This window comes from Struthio camelus, chromosome 5 (genome assembly GCF_040807025.1).
Source record: "Struthio camelus isolate bStrCam1 chromosome 5, bStrCam1.hap1, whole genome shotgun sequence".
Taxonomy (NCBI): Eukaryota; Metazoa; Chordata; class Aves; order Struthioniformes; family Struthionidae; genus Struthio; species Struthio camelus.
In genome coordinates, this window is record NC_090946.1 from 38,216,237 (window position 1) to 38,241,488 (window position 25,252).

At 50.1% G+C, this 25,252-nt stretch overlaps 2 protein-coding genes across 17 annotated transcripts in view; one reads left to right on the forward strand and one right to left on the reverse strand.

Annotated features, from left to right (window-relative positions):
• TSPAN18 (tetraspanin 18) overlaps positions 1–7,963 on the forward strand; it is a 132,735-nt gene extending 124,772 nt beyond the window's left edge. For all 14 annotated transcript variants that reach the window (XM_068945572.1, XM_068945576.1, XM_068945579.1 and 11 more), the window contains 3 exons: positions 287–466; positions 3,412–3,495; positions 4,263–7,963. In XM_068945572.1, coding sequence (XP_068801673.1) covers positions 287–466; positions 3,412–3,495; positions 4,263–4,310 — 312 coding nt within the window. In that variant the 3' untranslated portion in view covers positions 4,311–7,963. The remainder of the gene's footprint in view (positions 1–286; positions 467–3,411; positions 3,496–4,262) is intronic.
• The window catches only part of TP53I11 (tumor protein p53 inducible protein 11), a 34,016-nt gene continuing 16,708 nt past the window's right edge, over positions 7,945–25,252 (reverse strand). Inside the window, exons 3-9 of one of the 3 annotated variants that reach the window (XM_068945586.1) lie at positions 21,070–21,368; positions 19,969–20,132; positions 14,689–14,747; positions 14,370–14,418; positions 14,146–14,242; positions 13,210–13,311; positions 7,945–11,930 (exon numbers count right to left, since the gene is read on the reverse strand). In XM_068945586.1, coding sequence (XP_068801687.1) covers positions 11,797–11,930; positions 13,210–13,311; positions 14,146–14,242; positions 14,370–14,418; positions 14,689–14,747; positions 19,969–20,097 — 570 coding nt within the window. In that variant the 5' untranslated portion in view covers positions 20,098–20,132; positions 21,070–21,368 and the 3' untranslated portion in view covers positions 7,945–11,796. The remainder of the gene's footprint in view (positions 11,931–13,209; positions 13,312–14,145; positions 14,243–14,369; positions 14,419–14,688; positions 14,748–19,968; positions 20,133–21,069; positions 21,369–25,252) is intronic. The other 2 variants (XM_068945588.1, XM_068945589.1) reach the window with 2 other exon arrangements.

Consider the following 25,252-nt stretch of genomic DNA (forward strand, 5'->3'; position numbering starts at 1 on the left):
TGATCACAATTAAGTTGTTCTGATGTGCTCCAAAGTCCTACATAGATTCCCAATGGTACCTTTAGACTTTTCACTATGACATGGGAACAGTGGGACTTTTTATAAAGGCTTTGGTGAAAAAAAGCTCCAAGGTACATGCACAACCTACCTTTTTGGGGGCAACAGTTGTTTTATCTTTGTTTCGACCAAAGTTTTGATCCCTGAGAAATAGGGCTTTGAAAGACTTCTGGTGTCTCCTTTCAGGTCAAAGTGTAAACTGTCTGCCTCCTTTCATACCTTTCCCTAGTTCGCCTGCTGTGGAGTGAATGGACCAGAAGATTTCGAAACTCTCTCTCATGACCCACACTCACCTTTGGAAGAAGCGACACCAGAGGCTTGTTGCCAGCGACAGCTCCAGACACGGGAGGGGATGTTTGTGAACAAGGAAGACTGCCTCAGAGGGGTGGAGAGATTTCAGAATCGGCAGGTAAGAGAAGCCGAAAACTGGAAGGGAATTTCATGGCAGGCACAGACATGGCTGGGGCGATTGTGGGGAGCTAGTGGGGCAGGCTGGCAGGTCATGCCATTCTGGCTATATCTCAGATCCTGATTATGCTTATGCTGACAGCTTTTGAAGTGATGGCATAGGTCTGATTTTGAAAACGCCCTTTCATTGTGTGGACTGCTAGGTCTATGTTGTGTTATATCAACAGAAATATGAAGATTCCCTTAAGGGACTGACAGGTGAGGTAGGAGATTATGTCAAGTATTACTGTATTTCTGAAGGTTGACGCTGCCCCGAGAAGTCAATTGCCAAGCCAGCGCAGGTCAGTGGAGATGGAACGGAGCTGGCGCTTAGGGGCTGCGTTAGGGGTTCCAATCTAGTTCCTGAAAACGTATTGTCAGCAACATATGCAACCAAAACATCAAGGATTAAACAATCACGGAAAACCAGGTCTGTTTCCCAAGGAAGAGAAGTGTTGGAAAGTTGTATTTCTCTGCCCTTACGCTGATTGCAATAGAAAAATGGCATTTCCTTTGCCAGATCTCTCAACTTAGCAGTTCTTCCCAATACTAGACTTAAGTAAGGCAATTTAGTATAATATCATTGACACTGATATTACCAGTAGTATTCTCTTACATTTTCCCCAAGACCTGAAGTTTCAGAAACTTCCTAGCAAAGTTCTGTGTTCGTCTTAGCATTAACAAGCCATTCCAACTCTGTGCTGACTGTATTTGCAAGCCTTCTTATCTCTCCAAACTCAGCAATGGTCCTCTTTTCAGCACTTGACAGCAGACTGTGAAATAAAGTAGAAGATTTTAGAAACAGCCTGCGAGCTCTTTCCTAGTCTGGCAGCTGGAAAATGTTGGCAAAGGCACTCTGGATGAGAGATCGTAGCAGAAAGCACAGTATTGCTTCTGCCACATCTGATTGCCATGAGTAGACGGGGAGGAGGGAGAGAAGGAGAGAGATGACAAACAGCAGGGAGGGAAGGAGACATGCATCTTGAGAAACAGGGTTAAAGCAGGTACTAAACTGGGGCTTTCCTGAGGTGGTGATGCTGCAACCTACTGGTTCTGTGGAAAGGGCAGGTTTTCTGTGACCTCTTTTGACTGTAGCGTAGAGGAAACAATGTGCACAGCAGATGTCACCAAGCACACAGTGAGATGTTTTTGTAAAATGGGAGACTCCCAAACAGCTGTTGACTGAATTCAAGGTTTCCTGGAGCAGTCAGGCTCCTGGGAAGCCATGCTGGTAGGGCAGTGCTGTCCACATTTGTGCGGACTAAGTTTGGTTAACGTTGGAGTTCTAGCAAACACCCAGGCATTTTATTGCTGGACTGGACACTTTGTCCTCAAAATTGGGCTGGAAACATAACAACAACAGAGCTGCTGCTGCGTGGCCTTTTCTTAACAAGAGGGTGGCTGTAACAATTCAGTTACTGCCCCAACAGGCTTCACTGCAGTGCTGTAGCTACAGCGTCTAGTCCAGGCTGAACATATGCAGCAGTGTGTAAAACTGCCCAGGTCCCGTCTGCCTCACTGACAGGACTCAGGACAGCAGAACGTATTCATGCTTCTCGGGACAGAGATTGTCTTTGAGGTCTCTAGAGAGCTGATGCCTTGGGATGGTATTTTGCGCTCATGCGGGAGGAAGTGTCTCTGGAGGGAGACAGAGCAGATGTTAGGCAGAGTCACTGTAATACAGGCCTTGGAGAGGAGAGGATACAGAAATAGGCTAATGGCTACCCTGTATCCTCTCCTCACTCCCTTGTAGTAGAAAAAGCTGTTGTCCTGTCATGTGTCAAGATAGGGGTGATTTTTTTTGTTGAGAAAGGCACTGTCACTCCCTGCGTTGCATCCAAAAGAATGAAGCTGTCAAGTGCCTGCAGGCCTGTGCCTGCACACTCTGTCCACAGTCTGTGACTCACAGGCATGCTTGCCTGACTCTGGCTCCTTGCAGAGTTTCTGGTGACCCAGTGGGCAGGGTCTCACATGGACACCAGCACATAACAGTTGTGCGGTCTTTGCTACAGCTCTGTGCATTCAGGACATTTTCTTTTTGAGAGGAAGTTAAAAATCAGGTGACTGAAACATCCCAGCTGTATGGATGGGATTAGATGTGTACGTGTGAAGGATATGCTCGGCAGGGAGGAGAAATACATTTTGCACTGAACAGACTTGAAGCTACTTGTTTCTTTTAATATGATCTCTTAGGAGAAATTTGTTGATAGGTTGGAATTTTAGGCTGGGACAGCTCAGACCGGGGTATGCTGGTGATTTCCAGACACAACCCGAAACTTTGCAGAGGATCTGCTTACTGTTAATTGTATGAACAATGATAAATAACATTAAGAATGATGGTAGCTGTCCTGCATAAATGGAGGGATTCCTATAGTGCATGGCTCTAGGTTCTTCATGAAATTAATTCTCCTATATCCAGAAGGTCAGCAGGTGTTGATCCATGCTCCTATGGAGGAAGGAAGAGAGAGAGGGTCCTGGGATGGGAAATAGCTGCTGGTATGATTGAGATAGCCTTCAGAAGTCTCCTCTCTTGGGTTTCAATAAATAGCCCTCCTCCCTAGCCAGCCTTGATTGCCTGTTGTCTGCCTTTGATGGGCCTTTCTTCTGTGCTTATTCTCTCCCCATTGCAGAGTGAGTCTCTCTCCCATGCTGCTCCTCTCTGTCCTGCAAATTCTTTGTGGTTAGTGAGGGGCTGTGTGTGCCAGCTACTCCCATCTCTCTGCAGCCAAACATCCCTCACCGGCACTGTCAGATGGTTCTCGGTCTCCCTTGCTGAGTGCTTTGGGGGTGGGAACTGGGCTTTTGGTGACTGGATCTGAGCGCACCTCATGTACAAAGGAGGGCTCTGCTGAGAGGACAATATGAAGTGCTACTCAGGTGTGTCTCACCACGTTTCATCCTTCTTAGGGCTGTTACACTGTGATCCTGAACTCCTTTGAGACCTACGTGTACCTTGCAGGAGCCCTTGCCATCGGCGTTTTGGCCATTGAGGTACTGCTGTGTGATTTAAAAAAAAAAAAAAAATGCAGCGTCAGTAGATGGCCAGCAGTGAGGCAAACAGGCATGCACTCTCCCTTTGCAGGGAAAGCCATTCCTGCCAAAGCGTGAGCAAGTTATTAACTCGTGGTTTTGATTGCCTAGAGGGAGTGGGGTGCTTAGTCCCTTGGCATAAAAGGCAGAGAAGGAACCTGTGCTGCAAGCCTGCAGTGCCGCCTCGTGTCAGCCCAGCACAGAGCTCATGGCTGTACCACGCTGGCCACGGAGGCTCCTGGGACCCCACCACCTGCCCTAGGGCCTGATGGGATTACTGTCCTCACCCTAGGAGTATCCCGACAAGCTGACTGATGCGTTGCTTGGTTAACATGTTCAAACGGTGTTTTGCTTTAAAAGCCTCTGTTTAAGAGCCTGAAACTGCAGTGGTCCAAGAGCGTGTCTGTGCATCTCTGTCATCCAGCATTACCTGGCTCTTTGGTGATGTACGCTGAGGAGCCAGCAGTTTAGCAGTGAAGCCAGGTGGCTGCTGTAGCCACAGACAGCTCAGGGGGAAGGAGGGAAAGGCACAGCCTTCAAAAGGAGAAGCAGTTTTCCTACAGCCTCCTCTCAGTGGTGGGAAGAGCCCCCCCCACCCAACAGTGTCAGACTGCTGTCAGGAGGGAGGGCGATGGTAACCCGAAGGCTGCGGGGAGCTTTGCCCTTCTTCTGGAAGATGCGACTGACTCTTGTGGTTCTCTGTTTTGTTTTTTTCTCCCCCTTCCCAGCTTTTCGCCATGATCTTTGCCATGTGCCTCTTCCGAGGGATCCAGTAGGCAGCAGCCTGTGAACAACCACATTGACCCCACGTGCTCAGAAGGAGGAAAATCAAAAGAAACAAAACCCGAAAACACCCAAAAACTTTATTTTTTTTAACAAAATGGGGTAGAGGGAAAAAAGGAGGAAAAAAAAAAAAAGAGGGTTGTAATATATGAATGACCAAAAGGATTGTACTTCAGGGGCTGGAACTTTGAGGTGATGTGCACTACACTGTACACCGGACCCTTGCCCAGAGCTGCCTGCAACAGCCGTGGAGAAGTAGCCAAGCGCAGTCGATTGCACTAGAGACTGAAGGAGCCTGCCGGGGGGAGCGGGAGGAAGACCCACAGCTTCCTCTTCTGCATATCAGAGCAAGGCCCTGCCTACCATTCACGTTTTTATACCATTTTAGACCGCAAAGGCCGCAAAGGACTGAAGAACAGCAACACAGGGGCTGGGTAAGGCAGTATGTTGGCCAATGCGTATGACTTGCCCAGGTGGGTTTGAAACAAGTGGTAGTGGTAGATCATCTAAGAAATAGGCAGTTGTTGTTTGTGCGATTCTGGCTTTAAGTATGAATTCCCAGCCACAAAATAGAAATACATTCATCAGCGGAAGCTGACTTCCCGGAGAAGTCAAACACTTCAGCAAGGCTGGCTTTTCTCTGGAGCCCCAAGGGGCAGAGGGGTCCCACTTAGAAATAGGACTCCTTTAAGACAGGCTGGCTGATGGTCAATAGTTTGGTGCATACCTTTCTGTTTTTGCTTAGATGTACTGTTCACTGTTGTGAAAAAGGAGAACAAGTGGTTCCCTGCTGTGTTCCCATTCCCCTGGGGAAAATAATGGGTCTAGTCAAGAGTAGTTGATGCTGCTGCCCTCCTGAGAAGTGGAGGAAATAGCGTTTAAATCTTCTCAGCTTTTGCCTTTCACCTCATCGTTGAAAAAAAAAAACATTTGTGGTGCTCTGCTGGCTTAAAGATTTGCAGTGGATTCCTACATGCTTTTCTGCCCTAAGGGGCGATCCAGGCATGATGCTGGGATGGAAGTGCTGAGATTTGTCACCAGCCCCCATGCTGTTTGCCTTAAACTGTTCTGTGGCATCATTTCTGCTCAGAGAGTTTCCCTTCAGGCCCCTGACAAAAACATCAAGTCAACTGTTCTAGTCCACCTGTTAGCTGGGACTTCCTCCCTCCCTTGAGACAGTTTGACATTTAACTAACATGTCACCCACTTACTCATTTAGAAATGAACTTGAGAAACATGCCTGGGACTGGACTTTGGTCACAAATTAAGATGGAACTGAGGCCCCCCAGGTAGGGTCTAAGCGCACTTAGTGTGCAGCCAAACCGCTCGAGCTGCTTCTCTGGTGGTGGCAATCGACCCTAGCAGGGCATCAGTTTCTCTCATCTGGAAGCCTCAACGCCCTCTGTGTTAATTGTTCATCTGCTCAATCCCTGACCCCAAACTCATTTTGCCTGGGGGAGGGCAGAAGGGGCTGCAGTTTCCTCGTTTAGCTTAGGTCTTTTTACAGCCTCCAACTACGGAGCACTTTTATATAGGGTTAAACTGGCCCCTCTGGGAGCTGTGACCACTGGTAATGAAGGAGAGGGTGGAGGAGGCAGCAGTGCAGAGATGGGAGCAGTAACCTCCAGCCCCAGCTTGGCAGCAGCAGGGACTTTGGCTGTTCCTTGACAGCACTGGCTCTGTGGCCTCTGAGCTTTCCCAAGGACACTGTGCAGATGAGTGAACCTACTATGAGGAAGGAAGGAAGCCAGCAAAAAGACTAAGGATTAGTCTTAGCCAGGATCCTGGCTAAATGTCCAGGCTGGCAAATCAAGATACTAAGGAACAGGAAGGAGAGCTTTTCAAAGCTTTGTTTGAGAACAATTTGTTCATCGGTAGGTGAAGGGGCCCAGACAAGTAGAGCAGCCGCACCCCAAAACTGCAGTCAGCATATTCCAGCGCTGGAATTTGAGGCCAGGACTGTTGAGTGGCCTCAGATATTGCATTAAACCTTGTGGAAAGCTTTTCTGAACAGGTTCCCTCTGGACCCATTTTTAATGATGCATTTTAGCATTAAATTCTGCTCTGTTGTTTAATGAAGGAAAACAGTTTTGCTGGCCAAGTGCTGCTCTTAAGAGAGGAAAAAAAATCTGTTGCATCTACTAGTCTTACAGGGAATGGGCCACTGCACTGGAGCCAGACTCCAGCAGAAGGACATCTCATCTGTTCTGGGTCTGCCTCAGGAGCTGGTGTCAGTGACTGCTCTGGGAGAGCAACTGCCAGGGGAGGAAGAAAACCATGACCACAGGTGTTAATTTGGATGGAGGTGAGCAAGAGGAGCAGAACTGCCATCCTTTCCCCCTCCCCTTGTCTCCATTTTTTTTCCTTTTACCCTCAGTCTCTTGTGAAAAGTTCTGGCGCCTCTGGTCAGGGCTTGGAGGGAGAAAGCCCCGTTTTCTTCAGGGTGGCTGGGTTGAAGACAAAAAAGCCCTTTTCCCCACCCAGTGGCACTGGGGAAATAACTATCAGAGCTGGGGGCGCTGACCAGGGCAGTCAGAGTACTAAGTGATAAATAGGCTAGACTGAAATAGGATCTCTGCATGCTTATTTCTCTTTGGCTTTCCCAGTTCTATACTGTTTTGTCTGTTTTTAGCTCCTTTACTTTTCCTTTCCCCCCTAATGGCTCCATTTCACCCTGTATCTTCAACAGCTCCCTTGTTCTTCTGTTATTCTGGCCATTGTGCTTTTTTTTCTTTTTTTCTTCTCTCTCTCTCTCTCTTACCTTGTATGATCCCTCAATGCTCTTTTTCTGGATGAAGACTTCAAATCCTCTCTGCAGTTGGCTAGCATACCACTGGGAACACGGCTTGAAACCAAAGCAAAGGCCAGGCAACACATTTTAAACAAGAAATGGAGAGAGCTGTAAAGATAAGTGGAAGTTGGAGAGGTCCTGTGGAACTAGGTAACAGGCAGAAAAAATTTCCCCTAAGGGATTTTAATGAATAAGCAAGCCCAGAAGGTGGACTCCTGGGGTATGGCAAGGCATGTAAATTTAGTTTTGTCCAGTAGTTATGTGGCCACCCCCTCTGTTGTTCAGTAGACAATTCTGTGTTTTTCTCTTTTCAGAACAGTAGGCAGGAGAAGCAACTGTATTTTTGTATTTAACAGCTCTGGCATGTTCTTTTGAGTCAGAGGCTCAGGCTAAAGTCACTGCTTGCTGGAGAGCTCTGGGCAGGCCGGGGACCAGAGGGAGCTGCCGTGCTGTCAGTTCCTTTGCTGCATGTAGCACTGTGACTGCAGCCCATGCACCTTGGATGTAATTATTAGAGAGCAGTCTGTGGCTGTAAGCCAAAAGCCCCTCGCTGCACCCCTGCCTCCTAGCTGTTATTTAAGGCTCAAATGACTGTCACAAATGCCTGGGAAAAGGGCTGCGTGTGAAAAAAATGTTTGAAATCTATTTTAAAAAACTGTAAATGTTCTTTTTATTAGATAGTGGAGCTAATTTATCCTGTACTCCCTACTGTAATGCTTTTTTATAATGAAAGGAATTTTTTTTTGGTAATATAAGCCAGAACACAAGTCTGAAGCACTCTCTGCACGTTTTTTTTGTGTGCGTTTCTTAAGAAAATAAAAAATAAAAGAAAGATATTGTGACAGTGAAGTGAAATGGCTTTAATTTTCACTATTTGTTTGGTGTTTAAGTACAGTCACTTTCTTACCAGAGGAGGAAGAAGAAACTCAGGTACAGCAGCTAAAATGAGGTATAAACTGAAGTGTATTGTCATTTCCACCCTCCCCCCTCCCCAACCACCCCTCAAGTAAAAAAACACGAGACCAGAGGCTACCTTAGGACAGCTAGAGCCTCTCTTTTGTCACCAGCTCCAGTTTGTCAGATATTGGTATATAGGCCTAAATAAGGCTAAATAAGGCTATGTCGAGGGTTATGTGACTGAGCAGCTTGCTTCACCCTCAAAGGCGAGGGCTCTACAAATGCAAGGGTTCGGGTCAGCCTACTGCAGAGAAAAGGGGTCAACCTCAGTCCTGGCCTGTGCCTGTTTGGAGCACAGCCTTTTGGGGAAATGTGGCTTTCCATAAATGCAAGTAGGTAATTCTTTGCAAAATTGCCTCCCACGGGAGAGGACAGCAGTCCATGATCTTCCCCACAGTTTAAGAGATGAGGAAACTGAGACCTATGGAGATGAAGGGATTTTTCTCACAGCAGATCAGTACCTGAGCCTGAAGAGATGCCTCAGGCTTTTGATCCCAATTTATATGCTCAGCTACCACCTGCAGCTGTGTTCCCAACCCTTCCATCCTTAGAAACCTTCCCCATCCATGGCCAAGTGAAGACAGACCCACAGCTGGTTTCTGGCAATGCTGCAGGTACTCTGCCTCAGCTCCAGCCTCAAGCAGCTTGAGAACACCCTCCCCACCCTCACCTGCTACGAATCCACCTCCTCCGGCTGCCTGGGCCTTGTTTCATCAGTGAGGTACTGCTGGAGGAGAGGGACAATGCCAGGGACCAAAACCTTCCTGTAGCAGTTGCCAGGCAAGGCATTTGCCCCTTCCTTCTTTGTAAGAGATGGTCCTGGACCTATCAGCCCCACTCCATTTCTACACAGTTTATAAAAAAACACTCCTATTAAGCTGTTAAACTGTTAAGCTGTTAAACACTCCTGCAAGCTGCAGCAACAAGCAGGAAAAACAAGCAAACTTCATCTCTCCACTTTTGCGGCTAAGCCCTGACTAGCATCAAATCTCTTGGAGACCACCCCCAGGCTCTGTTCTGTGTTGGAACAGAAGACATCAGATGACAAAACTAGCAGTAGCATCAGCTAGAGGTGGCTGACTGTTTTGCAGAGACAGCTGCTAAGCAGGGGACCAAAGAGGAATCTGACCTCACTTGCTTGAAAACTCCTTTAGAACGACTTAAACTCTTACCCCACCCTGCGCCTCTTGCTTCACCTTTAACAACACCCCCCCCCCCCGATTTTGCTGTCAATGAGGCTTCAGAGAAGTGTTCTCCCGCAGTGTGATAACATGTGTCTCTCACCTCCTGAGAAGCACTTTAAGGGTACCTAATCAGTCAGCCACCTACAGATTCAAAGTCACGGCATAAATAATAAGGTCCTAGGATGGAAAAAAGGGCATCCTTAAGATGACCCTCCATTTCCTTTCTCTACAAGCCTACCTTTGCAATGGTCAGTTTAAGCTTTCCTCAGAAACAGTTTCCTCTCTGCCCCTCCCACCACCGCCCTGAGTCCAACACCACTTAACAATCTGTGAACACATTTGCCTGACAACCCCTCCCCCAAAAAAAAAGACTCAAGCATCACTTACCTATACCAACAACTACAGCTGAAGCGCTGCATTGAAGCTGTGCACAACTGTGCCATTGCAGCTGCCCATGCATCTGGTGCAACGTAAGCAAGCACCACAGCCTGCCACCTTCCAGCTCCCCATGCAGCACAGGTTGCTTTGGTTTGTGCTCATCTCTAGGCTGCACTTGACCATTTCCTGACTCTCAGAGAATAATTAAGTTCCCCTCCTAGAGCCTGAGTCTTCCACCGAAACAGGTAGGCCCATCTTAAAGATTAATATTAGTTGCGCTCTGTCATACTTTGGACACGCTGAAAGCAGCTTGATAGGCATGTGTGAGGTGGCTCTAGAATTTAGCCTGCTGTTGAATGTTGCCTCTGCACCAGATTCAGTTCTTAAAAACAAAACAAACAAACAAAAAATTAATTTAAAAAAGTTACAATTGCAATACTTCTTGGTTCAAGTATGGTCAATATTCCCACCTGACATACATTTCTGCATGACCAACAGCTGCAATGCACAGTGTCCTAAATTTATGCAGCTTCTTCTAAATGCTAAGAGCACTAACAAACATACAGTACCCACTAGCTACCCACTAACTAGTCTAAGATACTAAGTAACAATAGCCCTAGATCCCAATGTCATCAGTTGCTTGAAGTCTGTTGTTCACTCAAGCAGTTCTGTCTAGCCATCATTCTACTGGGATTATTGGGAAGTCAGTCTCCTCCTGGGCACACTTTGATCCAGCCAATGATAGTGCATGACTGACGAGGTCCAACTCCTATACACAGGCCATCTGAGTTTAGTCCCACAGAGAACGTGACTACAGCCTGCAACTATAGACAGGAAAAAAAACCTGCATGGAAAGAGCTAGGAAAAGGGGAAACCAATGCCAGCAACTCCGACAGGCACTGCGGGAACTGGCCAACACGTACTAATGTACGTTTAGGTGGGTCATGATTGATCTGGAGAAGGTAATAATGCCTTTGCACAATTGCCTCCTTGCCCTTCTTCATCCCAGCTAAGTAGTATCTTAAATATCTAGAATGTCAAACTTTGGTCCTTTCTCCCCCAAGTCAAAGGAAGTGTAATGCCTGTACATTAGCTGAGCTAGAACATGTCTCCCACACCTGGGCCTCATCTCACCAGAAGCTTCATGCCACTCCCACACTGGTGCTCACACCTTGCTCCCTATTGCTAGCCACAGCAAGTTAGACACACAGCCCCTGAGTTAGCTAACACATTAGGTGCTCTACATCACAGCTACCACTACTGCTATCACCAGGGAAGCTGCTCTTGTAGGAAACATGATGGGGTGAAGGGGACAGGAGCCCAGCTTAGTAACTGCATGAAACATCCCAAACAAGGAGATTTCATCATGCTCAGCAGGCTGTTTTCCCGATAACTTCCTTCACTTCTTTCCTATTACAAACAAACAAACAAACAAAAAAAAAAAAAAGCTCCAGCGCTCCCAGTGCTATCCCTGTGACGAGAACAAGGAAGGAGTCTTCCTCTTCTTTTGCCATATCTCCTGCCAAGCTCTGCACAGCATCCAGTGCAAAAATAAACACAGGGGTGGTGGCACCTCTGGCAGCGAGGACAGAACAGCGGTTTGTGATTCCAAAATGCAGCACTGAACTAGAACTAACCCCAGCCAACTCCCAGGTACCTGAACTGTACTTGCTAAAAGAGGAACTTGCTGTAAATGTGAGGATGCTCTTAACAGGCAGGTGCAAGACTTACCAAGGGGAGTAGCCGAATCCTTCACTGGTTGCCTTAACTCCCTTTCTCTTCAGGGATTTGGTTTCGATGTGCTGTTCATATTTTGTGCTTTGAACAAAGGCTTCAGAGCCTGTGATCCCATCAGCCGGTTTCCCCTGGGAAACCAGCTCTTTTCCCTGAGCCTGCCAGGCCTGTACACCTCCCTGAGCCTTCCTCACACTGTTTGCTTGTTTCCTCCAGAAGGGCTGGTGGGGGGACCTGCATGACACAGCTCTCCTCACACTTCATCTGGTAATACCACTAGCACCAGGTTACACGCTGATTCATGCCGGTAAGTGGAAAAGAAGGAAACCACTTTAGAACAAAAAGGAACTAACAAAAAAAAAGTTATAATTATAATGCAAAATTACCGACACAAACCCTCCCACCCCACCCTTCCCCTAACAGAAAGCCCAGGCATTAGACTTTCTTGGGACGGCGTCCAACTTGGTAATAATAATAAATGCTGATGAGGATGAAGAGAGCTCGGCTGACCAGGAGGAGCACGGCACCTGTGGCTATCCGGCTACTCTCAACCAGGGAGACAGTGGTAACTGGAGGAGAAGGAGGGAGAAAAGGCAGAGGTTGGTGATTAAAAATAAATGGAATCCAAGTAGTACATAGCTGTTTTCTACTGCCCTCTAACGTAGCTCATTAGAGAGACCTGCTGAGGTTTGTGAAATGCAAGAGCTTTCGCTGCAGACCCACCAGTCCCACACTCAGCAAAACTGTGAAAGGGGCTCTTAAATAGCTTGATTTTTACAGCCTTAAAATTAGCCACAGCTCCATGGTCCACAAAGCTCGCATTTATAGAACCACATCTTTAAAAGCAACTTTATACTCAGGCAGCCAGCCTGAAACAGTAACTCGAACAGATGCGAGTTTCCATCTTGCCCAGGTGTTAATTGGGAAATCTGCAGTTCATAAATTTTTGCTTTGGGGGTTAACCACTTCAGTGCTGATATACATTTTTCAAATGTAGAAGCATCTTTAAGATGTGCTTATTCTGCACAGGCTGCTGATTTTCTGAACGCCTTGTTTTTTTTGTTACTAACACATATCCCATACCTAAACCAGCTACCTTCCAGTACAGTTAATGCATTGCCAATGGACACATACATGCACAAAACCCCCCTTCATGGTTAAACAGAAAATACTAGGCTAACAGAAAGGCAAGTCCCCTAGAAAGAACCTAAACCATTAGCCTCCGTTTTGGTAAGACTAATGGTCCCCTTAGCCAGAGATAAGCAGCCAGCTACACAAGGCGGCCTGAGCTGGCTCTAAAGCCCAGGACGTTTTGGGCAAGAAAAGGAAGATATTGGCAGAAGCCTGTGTTTCTCTTGCACCGGTGCTCCCTTTGGCGGGCAGCACAAATTGCCGCCTGTCCCGTGCGGAAGGGCATGGGAGAACGGTGGGCGGGAGGCGAACTGTGGGGTGGGTGCTCTGCCAGGACTGCCGAGCGGAGGAGCCCTGCCGGGCGCTGGCCGGACCGCAGCAGCGGGACCCCGGGGACCAGGGTGCGTGACTGGTGTCTCAGCCAGCCACAGCTGGCTTCTGCCCTGCTGCAAAAGCAGGAGGCAGCTGAGCCCGCTGCGACGCCCCCGGGGCCTCATCTCCCAACTCCTCAGGCCAGCGTAAGCCTCGAGTTTCCTCCACCAAACCCTAGGGAGTCACAGCAAGGCTTCAGCGGCAGGAGTGACACCAGCCGCTTCCCAGCGCTCGCACCAATTTGGCATCAGTCCCGGTGCTCGCACCAGCTGTCCGCCCCAGCGACAGGGTACGGGACTCGGCCAAACCCTTTGCTCCCTCTGTAGCACGGCTACAGCTACTCACCCAGGAACTGCACGGCGAAGTAGCAGGCCTCCGTGAGCAGGGTCCAGCGGATAATGACCTTCTCGGCCGTGTACAGGGCGTTCCACATGATGAGGGAGATACCTGTGGGGCACAGCGCAGGGCTCGGCTGCCTCCGCGGCCCGGCAGGGACCCCGGCGAGCGGCAGGCAGCCCGCAGGCCCGCGCCCCAGCGCGCCTCTCCGGCCTCCCGCAGGAGGACGCGGAGAAAAGCGGCGCGACGAGCGCCCTGCGCTCTCACCCAGCCGCCGCGGCCGCTGCACTTCCAGCCGTCCCCGCGAGATGCTGCTGCAGGCTGCGGGAAGGAGCCTGCCGCCAGCCTGCCCGCGCCGGCGCATCGCAACCGGCGCGGGCGCTGCTGCCTGCCCGCCCGCCCTTTGGTGCCGGGCATCACCGTTTCCGGCACCCCGCGCCCAGAGGGATGAGGATGGCCGTCCAGGAAGCGCAGCGGCACGGGCGTCGGGGCGAAGCGAGCCGCCCGCCTTTAACGCTCCGGCTCGTTTTCCTTTCCGGGCTGTCCCCGCCCTGGGCTCCCCGCGAACCCCTCACCTGCCCGCTCCTCGGCCCCCACTCGTCCCGCGGCAGGGCAGGAGGCGCCCCGCGCACCGGGCACCGCGGCGCAGGACGCCCTCGCCCGCCCCATTCTCCCGTTTCCTAGAGAACGGTTCTCCGGGTCGGGCTCCGCGCCCCGGCGCCAGCCTCGTCTCCCGGCCCTGCTCCTGCCGGGCTGCTCCAAGGTGCTGCCCGGGGGTCTAGAGATTTACTCCCCCTGCCACACGCGCACAGAGGCCGAGCCCCCGCAAGTCCCACAAACGCGTGATTTCTTTAACGGCAGCAGATTTTCTGCTCTCCAGGGGCGGCTGTCCCGCCGGTGACAAGGTTCAGCCTCCTCCTGCCCGTACGCCCGCGAGGCACTCACTGAGCAGGGCTCCCCCGTAGAGCCGGACGGGCGTCTTGCTGCTCACCGGCTCCTCATCAAAGACGGCATCGTAGAGCTGGTCCGGGAAAGCGAGGGCCTGGGGAGGGAGGCAGAGACTCGCAACGGAAACGAGCCACCTCGGGTAGCCGAAAGCGGCGCCCTGGCACAGAGGCTGCACGTGCTCAGAGCCACTGGCCGTGCCCGACACCAACCCCGTCGCTTACCATGATGGCGACCCCCGAAAACATGACGGCGGAAACCAGCTGCCAGAGCCTGCGTGGGAGGGAAGAGAAAGGAGTTAGGATAAGCTTAGGGGTGATCCCACCCGCCCTGTGCTACGCCAAACGCTCCCAGTGGTCTGCACAGCTATTAGCCTTCACCCACCCTCCCCGCACGCTGACGTAGTGGCCACTGGTCTCCAGCACGAGAAAGCGGCTCCCCCGGCCCCCAAGGGACTGCAAAGGGGCTGGCAGGGCAGCACGGCTGCAGGCCTCCCAACACCCCAGCCACCCCGGGGCCCCCCGAGGCTGCGCGAGGCCTTACCTGAGTCCCAGTGGTTCCCGGACAGCAAACTTGATTTCATTTCCCAAGACCTGACTAATCTGAAATTCAAATAAAAGACACAAGTTGCCTGAACAGGCCTGCAGCCATCAGCCCCCGGGGACGCACTTGAACCCCGTGAGGGACCTTAGCTCTAAGACGAGCGAGAGGAGGAAGAGGACCCCATGGTCCATGACCCCATGATCCTAAAACTTGCCAAAGACTATCCTCATTTTCATTGGGAGCTGCAGCCTCTGCAGCTTCCTTAACAGGATCTGCTACGTGCAGTATAGCGTTTGGGCAGGCTCAGCATTAATTACGTTTTCCCTCTTACTTATGCAAGTCAGGAAAGGCCTCTTCTCCCTGTATGTACCCTTCGATGCACACCTCGAGTCACTGACCCCACCACTGAGGCTGGCAGTCATGGAGGGAGAGCTGCTTAGGATCTTCCTATGAACCAGGGATGCAAGGTTGCTCATGGGAGGAGATCAGTTTTTGATGAGTTTTAATGAAGCACAGGAACAGCTCAAAGGCCCACTCTCCATGTGGTGCTCTCACATGCCCAATGCCCAGCCTTCCCTGGAGCAGGCTCGGTGCTTCCCAGCTTCCTGCAGAGCAGCTGAAGGCTGTAACTTTACTCAGAGCTTGGCCAAATTAAACCCTCGCATCGTTTTGAAACCTTCCTCCCCTTATTTTCTTCTTTAATAAAGTGGATTTTTCCCCCCCCCTCAGCTCCAGAAACAATTTCCCCTTCTCCTCCAGAAGATTTCTAGTAGCAATTGGGTCTCTAAGGATTGTCATCAGCTCTAATTTACCACATCGCTACAGAGCACAGGCTCCAGCAGAGCCCACAGGATGCCACGGCATCAGTCCTGCTCTTACAGGTTCACGCTGGCCAAGAGCAATGCCAAGCCATAACTACACGGAAGGGAAGCCTACCAGACAAGAGGCTGCATGACAGGACAAAGGCTCTGGGCTGAGCCAAGCAGCACCCAGAGGGGACAAGTGGAAGGCTGTGATCCAGTTAATTGCACTAAAATCCCCTCCCTGCCCCATATCAAAGCTGTCCCTTAGGCATGGACAGAGCATTCCCTGCTGTATTGCCCTTATTCCACAGGGGCACGTAGGACTTGAAGTGCAAAGGAGGTGCCCCAGGCACCAGGGCTGCGTGTGCAAACACAGGTGGGAGACGGGTTGTCTGAGGCAGAGGCCGGGCTGGACCCAGGCTGCCCAGCACCTCCAGGCTGGGAAGCCCCCAGGCTCGACCTCACGCCTCTGCGTGTCACATAGGCATCATCTCTTCCGTTTCCTCTGACCCTCCCACGCTGGCAGAGCCACGTGCAAGAAAACTGCTGATAGTGGTCTCCAAGTAGGCACATCTTGCCTTTAGCTGCGATAGCGCTGGGAGCCAGCTTCGTTGACCCGGAGCGGAGCTGACACAGGGTGGAGGAGAGGAGGAAAGGGCTGAAGGTGCCTGCCCCGAGGCAAGCGGACAGGACAAGGCTCAGAAGCCTCCCGCCCCAGGGGAGGAAGGGGCAGTTCAGCAGAGGCTCGCTTGAGAACGTTAAGCGGAGATGCAACACCCCAAAAGCCTTCTATCAAGCAAGCAGCAGCAGGAAGCCCTTGCTAAGCCTGCGAGGATGGCAAAGTTTAGGTAACAGTCGTCAGCAGAAACCCAGCAGCCAGCCACCAAGAAAAGAAGTATCCTCTGTTCTTCCTCCTTTCCAGCAATAGAAAAAGGTATCGGGGACCTTGTGATTGCAGCACATGGCAAGCTCAAGCAAGCTCTGCATTAGCTCCCCCCGGTCAGGCAAGACCCAGGCAATGCTTTGCCAGCAAATCCTCTAGAGAGCATTCAACTCGGAGCTCCTGAGGGACATGCCCTCGTTCTCCAGCTCTAGTATTTTGCTGAAAAAGACTGTGCGCTTCTACTCGCAATCCAGAGCGGCCCCACAGTGTACTCTTAAATCATCGCTCTAATTTTCTGGGCACCAGTATTGGAGTATGATAAGCAGAATAACTGGTTATGCTTTGTTCCTAAGGCATCAACTCCAAGCTATCTAATGGGTGTCCTGACAGTAAAATTTCAGTAATGGATTAAAGCAACTCAAAGGCAGAGTTTGCTCTGTTACTATGAAAGCAGTTTTGGACAGCTTTTGTACACCTGCCAGAGGAGCAGAGCACTGCTCCGCTAAGAGGCTGCATTACCCTCGTCATGCCAGCCTTCCCTCTTTGCTTTATGGAAAGCTGACAAAGCCCTGTTTTTGCCAAAGAGGCTGCAGAAGTTAGATAATGAAAAGCTAAATTTTGTCCAGGGAACAGCTGTCTCCTTCTCTTCATTACAGTCAAAGTGGTTTTTGGGTCTCAAAGCAACTCCGTGACCTTTCAGGCCATGAGCATGGGACACAAGCACTACTAGCCTGTCCCCCCTGCACAAGTTTGCAGCACTTTTGGCCCACACACTATTAGTGGCCTCCCTGGGAGGGACATACCCTGGTATCCACAGACAGCCACCGCTCATTACTTCCAAGAAAGCTTTTCCAGCACAAGTTCCCAACGGATGAGAGGCTGCTGTGGTTTCTTTCAATCGTTGCCGAATGCCTGCTTCCTCCCCTCCTGCAAATGCCCCAGGAAGAGTTTCCCCCAGTTCAAGCTGCAAAACCAGCACCTCACCTAGCCTGGATGGGCTGAGGAGAGAGGGAAGGGGCAGCTCTTGCCTAAGCCCCTTTGATGGCCATCACATAAAAGATTTCAGGTTGAATTAGAATCTGAACATGAGCTACATGCTAGAGAGGGAACAACATGACGCTGCACCTTCTCCATCACCTCGCTCGGCTTAGCCTAAGAGCACTTTCCAAATTTCAAGGGATAAGTGCTCAGTGGGGGACAACTGCATCCCTGTGGCTGCTGGGGCGATTTCCGAGCAGCTGCAGGCACGGGCAGCGCTGCCTTTGGGGTGCTCCCATGTTTGTTCTCAGCTCCTGCACAGTGCTGGGATGGGGGGATACAGCGTCAGGATGGGAGGGACACAGCGCTGGGCTGCCTCTCCTGCCCACCAGCCCCAGCCCCAGGGAGGCCTGAGCACCACGGCACGCTCCTTTAAGACACAGTTGATCTGCGTATCTTCTTCAGCGTCTCACACTGCCTGGCATTTGCAACCCCTGTCAAAAGCCTCAGTGTTACTCCCCTCGCACAGACACCACTAAGAGCAAAAAGAATCTCCGTAAGAAGCGTTGTGTGTATATGCATGTGTGCACAAAAGAGGCTATTGGGTGACAGACAAAAAGAAGGGTGCTTTTGTTCCCCTGCATGGAGAGAGTCTGAGAGAGACATGAGTTTGTGTAGGAAAGAGCACGTCTGCCTGAATTCTCAGAAGAAATATAAGCCACCCACACAGTTATGTATATTCCTGAATTTAAAAAGCAACATCTCTAATAAGGTGAGAACACCAGCTTGCAGCTCCAGGCCTGGCCACCCCCATGGGCCTGGCAATGCCACCCACTGCTGTCACTCTCCTCTATCACACACCAGATGTGGCTGCATCTGAGTTTCAAAAGAAAACAAAAAACAAACTGAAAACCCAACCAAGATGCCCTGAAAAACTAGATGCATCAAGACGGAAATGAAGAGCCTCAAGCATCAGAGCCACACCACAGACCTGCTTTGGCTACATCTACACAGATAGCTGAACTCAGAAATGCATGTTAGTATAGCTTATTTCCACATACAAAGAAGTCCTTTCTTCACTCAAAGCTGCCTGCATGTGGCATTTATTCCCTGCCCCTCTCTTGCTCTGGCAGTGCCATGGGAAGTTCTGAAGAGACAGCCTGTCCTCATCTCCACCCCACCACAGCCCAGTGAGGGAGGAAAGCACTAGCAGAAAAGAGTTTCACAGCAATCAAAGCCATGTTCTGCAAGCTCAGTCTCCGGGAGGGTTTTAAAAAAAGCCAACAACAAAAGGAAAACCACTTTGCATATGCAATTTCCTCTTTCTCTGCTTTTGAAAGACCATTACCAAGACCTGTCAGCAATTTGCTGTAGAGACAAAGCCAAAGGGAGCAGATGATCACCTGGCACACAGCTGGCATTCAGCCATGCATTAGGATGACTGTGAAGCTGCTGTAGTTGCTTGAACCTAGGAGCTGAAGTTCAATAGCCCAGGGGCAAACCCATGCAGATGGGCCTCCTGCTCAATCTCAGGGTCACTCTTGACAATATGAGCTCCAGCAACGACCCATCAGGGAGCCCTTGGTGATGGATACACCTTGCCACTAGGAGGATGCTGGGTTTCAGACCCCAGGCTCATTTCTAGGCAGTTCTCTGCCTCCCCACATCCCTAACTTCACTGACTGGTCCCTTGTGCACAGTCACTGCAGCACCTCCTCTGCCTCCATGCACTTCTGCTCTTTCCTGCCCTTCCCTGGTAACTGTCTCCAGTTTGTCACATTATGAATAGCTTCAGGCACTTGGAGAGGATGCACAACTCGTTGCTTCATTCATCTGCCCAGGACAGGCCCTTGGCGCCACCATTCAAGCCAATCTCCTGCTGCTGCTACAGGCTGGACTCAGACAGACACATTGCGGAGCCCAGAGAGAAGCAGGACTTTGGAGTATGACTCCAGGGAGATGCTATCTCAGCTGCTCTGCTGGGTGGGAGCAGATCCTTCCCGGGGCTCAGGGAACAGCAGAGGACTGCAGGCTTTGGACTCTCCTCCACACATCCCCCTTTTTTTGGGTCTCAGGAAGGGGGAATTGCTAATTGCTGGTTTGCCCAATATGTGATATTTCACAGGTTTAAGTGACTGCGTTCCTACAGCAATAACTTTTGCCTTTAGCTTCAGTCACACCAGAGGATTCCCAGAGGTCAGAAGCAGGGAGACTTCCTGCTACTGCAACGGATTCCTGTAATCCCACCTTTATTCCTATGCTGCCTTCTCCCACACACAGGGCGGCACCTCACCAAGCCACCCCGAGGGTTTCCCATTTGCTCCCCTGCATCCTTTTTTCTCGTTTATCCATCATCTTATTCTCTTTCCGATTATCCTGGAGTTGTTTGCCTTTTACTTTAAATTCTACGTACACACATCTCCTTGTGCTGGGAGAACAGGGGGACCCCATGGGCGCATCCCCCACCAAACAAGCAGCCAACCAAGTCTGCAAACGCTCTAGCGGTGCCCTTCTCCCCAGTGTGGCATTGCGCAACCCACAGCCTCGTCTCTGCCCCATCAGCACCCCAGGGCTGGCCAAGCTCCCACCTGCATGTAGCCTTAACGGGTTTCTTACCTTTGACCTATGAACCTCCCCATCATCGTCTTCTCCGCCAACCCCCAAGATCTTCCGTGTCTTCAGCCGGCTCACCAGGTCTGTCTGGCTGTGCTTCTTCATCAGTGGTGGGGGCTGTTTGGTTGCCATGGCGATGCACAGGCACTTGCCCGTTTGGCTAGAAACTGTGAATTACAGAGTTGAGGAAAATCAGTAGCGCTGACACAGAGCGTCCCCCTCAAGGGGCCCGAGGCAGTGCGCGGGTCCACGGGCAGGCGTGGCAGTGCTGAGCCCTGCGCTGGCCAGGCAGGAGCCGCAGTGGGGGGGCAAACAAGTGGCTTTCGCCTACTTTAGTCCACCCCACAGTGCATGTGGTCGGAAGGGTTTCACTCCCTCCCAAAGCTTCACAAAACCAGCATCCAACCAAGCTGGGCTTGGAGCGCACTGGGGCAAAGGGGTGGCCCCTTCCTCAGCCCCAGGTAGCTCTCTGGAAATGGGGGTGTGTGGTGCACTGTGCCCACAGCCCACCCCCCACCCCCCCCCCCGGCTGCACCAGTGAGCAGGGAGTCACCAAGCAGCCATCAGAGGACCGTGTCTGGGATGCGGACACCTGTCCCCTCAGGGCTCGGAGGGGGCACCGAGTCACAGGGACCAGAGTCACCCCCAAGGCACTGCCTGGAATACAGCTCCAGCTCATGAGCTGGTAACAGCTCCATCCCCAGAGAGCTTGGTTCCCTGCTACATCCAAAGCCTGAGGAAATTCTGTCCAGAGAAAATAAATCAGAAGACAGAATTTCTCTCATATAACAGCCAAAGAGGTGACTGAAAATCCATCAAAGATTTGCAACTTAAAACAGACTTTTCACAGCTGCTCCTGCTAAAACTCTGCTCTGTGTGCTTTTATCTTCCCAATTACAGCAGCAGGGAGATAGTTTGCTATCTGCTTGGCACCCGTCTTGTTGCAAGGCATGGGAGGAGGGGAGCCCAGCCAGCCAACACAAGCCCCTGGCCAGGCACGCGGACCTCATGCAGGAGCATACCCTGCTCCCACTGCTCCAGCCAGGCCGCAGGTAGACACTCTAAGGAGGGTTTTGCGCGCCAAGATCTCGTCCGTCATCTCACCTTGACGGCTGATAGCCTTTCACTCTCAGTTGTGAGAGACTGTGAAAAAGTAGGCAGGAAATGGTTTTGCCGTCATATGAAACTTCACCAGGTTTAAAAACAAGAACTTCCTGTTATGCCAGCAGACAGCTCTGCATCTTTCCAAACACTTCCTTTGTTGGCCGAGCACTGGGGAGGCCTCGTGTTCAGTTGGGTGCCGGTTTACAATGCAGTGTCTGTAGGCCACTACAAGCAACTCATTTCAACATTTCGGGAGACCTTCTCAGCTCCGGAGGGAAGAAACCTGTTGTCACCACAATCTGTCAAATTAAAATCAGAGCAGCATCCGTTTAGCATGGCAACCAGGAGCCCTGTTACAGATACCTGCTCCTTATTGGCTCCCCATCCTTCCTTTGCTTCACTTCTGTCTTTGTGGCCAAAGGGAGGGCATCAACAGTGCTGGTGAGGGCAGGGAGGTCCTGAGCTTCAGGGAAGATACTTGACTTTGCTGCCAGCATCACTAGGCAGGCGCTGCTTGCAAAACTAGCTTTGACTGGGCAAACTGCTCACCAGGGGAAAAAACAATGGCAACTTGAAGATGGTAACAGAGACAAAAGAAGCAGACAAGTGCCTTAACAGTCACATTTGGCCTTAATGACCATAGCTCAGAAAAATATGGTCTTTAGATTTCCATCTGTCCCACCACCTGCCCCTATGCAATTTTTCCCCTTCTTTTATGAGGCAGGGCAACTTTCAGGCTTCATTTTTCACAAAGACACAGGAAGTGCCTGTTAAGGAACAAAAGTAGCAACACTACCCACTGTCCCTTTCAATCAGCATATTTTGTCATGCATTAAACACAAGAAGAGCCACAAGCTTCACTGGAACATGCTATAAGAAGTTTTTGATCTATAAGCCACAGTGCAGCCTATCCCAGCATAAGGCAAAGTCCAAGGCCCTTCAGGAGCATGCTATCTCCTGACTATTTTCCAGACTAGGAGTCATTAAATGATGCTTTGCATTTTGTCTTTCTCCTAGCTGTACACCACACCTTTTAGTTACCTTTTTGAGCTAAGCATCATGCAAACCCCAGGTATTTGTTTGCTCCCCCTCACCACTTTTCTTTTTTTTTTATTCCTCCTCCTCCCCCCAACATCTGGCAGCCCCCATGTTCTGTAAGAACATACCAGTCCTGGAATTACCAGGGGCAAAAATAACCAGGGGCAAAATCCTCCTTGAGACTATGTTGCTTCATGGGAAACAGGAGATGATAGCAAATAGAAAGAGGAAATAATAGCTAGGATAAGAACAAGATCAAAATAACTTTCAGGAGCTAAGGCAGAAAAGACAAAGTTAGCATGGTATAAGGGAAGAGGTGTCAGAAGCCCCATGAAATCGTTCAGTAGGATCCTGCAATCAAAACAGCTTGGAAACCCTCAGTTCAGAAAGTCTTTTCTCCCAATTTGTCTTCATTTCATCTTGGCTCAGATGAGCACAAAAACATTTTTCCATTTGCCACTGCATCATCCAAGAATCCCATAAAAGAATCCCCCAAAGGCACCAAACAGCTCATCTAGTCAACCTTCAGCACAGAGCTCAAGCACAGGCAATCCCATGCCCCAATCAAATCTTCCCATGGCTGTCCCTGGAGAACAGAATTTATGCTTGTGTCAAAAGAGTTTACAAGTGTTCAGGGAGTCCTAAAATGAGAGGTGTTGGTTATTTTGGCGTCATGCATGGAAGCATACTACTGCTGCCCTGCAAGGGATTTCCCTCTCTCTGGAAAATCGTTCTCTGTCAGACGGTTGTCCATGGAAGAACAGACGCACAGTTTCTGAAAACATCCAAAGAGCACTAACATAATTCTTTCTGTAACACAAGCCTATGAGGTTTTGTTGGGACAACACAGACTGAATTCTGTCCTCAAAAGGTTTACTAAAATGCTCTGAGCAGAAGGCAGGCATGATATTTCTACCTGCAGTTCAGCTGCAGAGCAAGCAGTTCAGCTGCTTAGGGCTTTGCAGGTACTTCTTTTGCATTTCACAGTTTTTGTTTTGTCTTTTTACACTGAGGAACTAAGCCCAGCTTCTGTCAGGCACCTGAAAGCCACTGCAGCACACAGCCAGCTGCAGCAGCAAGAGGCTAGAAACATTTCAGAAGTGAGAATGACAACTGAAGAGGGAAACTGTAACTTGCATACTCATTCCTACACCAGGATGTACAGCAAGAAGCTCAAAAGGTAGCTGCTTGTAAAAAAGTTTGGAAGAATTAACTTGTTTAGATTTTGCCAACCCAGACTGTCACAATAACTGGTGTGCGCTCAAATCGACAAATCTGAACAGAAAGTCCGCCCCAAAACTAGAATGATGCATTGCAAAAGGCTTGACCTCTTTTATTGTGATTTCTGCAGTTCTTTGTTCCTGGAAGGCCCCAGGATTACAAGCTTGGATACGAAATGGTTTCCCACCAGAACTCCCCTGCTGCCAAAACCAAAAAAAGTCCTCTGACATTTGTAGCCCAGCTTTTCTGATCAAAAGTAACCAGTTCAATTCAGAAAGATCATGTCACTTTTGCACACTTTCCTTACTTGTCCTGAGGTCCAGGACCACTCTAAGGTCACCCCACATTGGCCCAGTGAAGCCAAGACAACATCAGGACAGGGTCACTACTAATGACGAGCAAGTAAGGAAGGCTGCCTCCACCAACACCCTCCCCTCAGGGCCACGGAGGGCCCAGTCTGCCCCCTTGCTGCCCCACAGTCTTCTGCTACAGAGACCATATCCCTGACCAAAGAGCAAGGTGCAAGTTTACTGAGGACAGACTGATTTCCGGTCCTGGACATTGATTCCTAACCAACAGCTACTAAATGAGCGTTAAGTGCATGATCTTCATTGTGCCTACTCCTGGGATGGAGGCAAGAGCAGCCAAGAGCAAAGGACTGACACTGGGTACACCAGGGACAAGCTGTTGGATAGTCAGGAAGCCCCTTGCCCCACTCTGAATACACTCGTACCTACTCAGTTGCAGGGCTGGGGCCACTTTCCCCTCCACTACAGGCTCTGGTGGGGAGCAAAGAGAAGGGAGATTTGCTAGAAGAGGCAAAAATCCAGCAGTGGGAGGGCAAGAGAACCTGAGCTGCAGAATCCTACTGGCCCCACGGTCACCAAAGCCCCCCCAAGGGACCAGAGCCCTGAGGCTTGCTGGTCTTCACAGGATCTGGGACGCCCAGTTTGCTGTGTTTCCACACAACACCAGCCTGATACCTCCAGGCACCTCCAATTTCCTTCCCAGGGAAGGGGTGTTGCCCACACCTCCTGCTCCATCCTCCTCCCGGTCAGAGACTAGGGGAGCGGCAGGAGGACAGACACCTCAAGACCCAGAGAATCTCTCGAGGACAAGAACTAAAGAAAGGGGGTCGGGGTTAAAGGAGGGCTTCATGATTCACAGACTAAGACAGAGATAAATGGCTCTATGATTACGAAGGCAAGTTTTTCCCACTCAGACCACAGGCCAAAAGATCAAACGTTTGCTTTATCAGCTGTCTCACCAGCTGCCTTCAGGACACGAGTTGGAAATTTATCCATATCCTCATTAGCACTGCTCCCCCATTAAGAATTTCCACTCATTTGTGGTAAACCATCGGGCGAAAGCCGGGACTATGCAGGCTAGATAAAAAGCCAATAAAATAATCAGTGAAGGCCGTTCTGATACATAAAACCACACTCCCACTGTGCTAAGCACAGCTACGGCACAGCCCAGCATCAAATCCTACGTCTCATTATCTCCATCTTCCAGAGAAAGAGCTGGTCTAATGAATACTGAATATTAATAAATAAGGAGCTAATAAATGCATTAGCATTAATTCAATGACATAAGATGCTAAGGATTTGAAAACTTCATACTTACATTAACAGATCCTGACACGCTGAGAAATTAGAGGATGTTTTCTATTAGTCTGTGCATTTTCAAGAGAAAACTTCCACCTCCTCCTTCTCTAGTGATTCTTTTCCCCTTAATCCTTTTTCTGAGCATCCCAGTGGCTGCACAGATCAGTCACCACATACAGGTGATTCCTATTCCCCCACAGCTCTTTAGTGATGGGCACCACCTAAATGCAACTAAAAGAGCTTTTTTTCTCTGAAATCCCTTTTCTTCTTTTCAGTATCTCTTTCCTTGCTCAGCTCTGTTCAGTATATTGTATTCA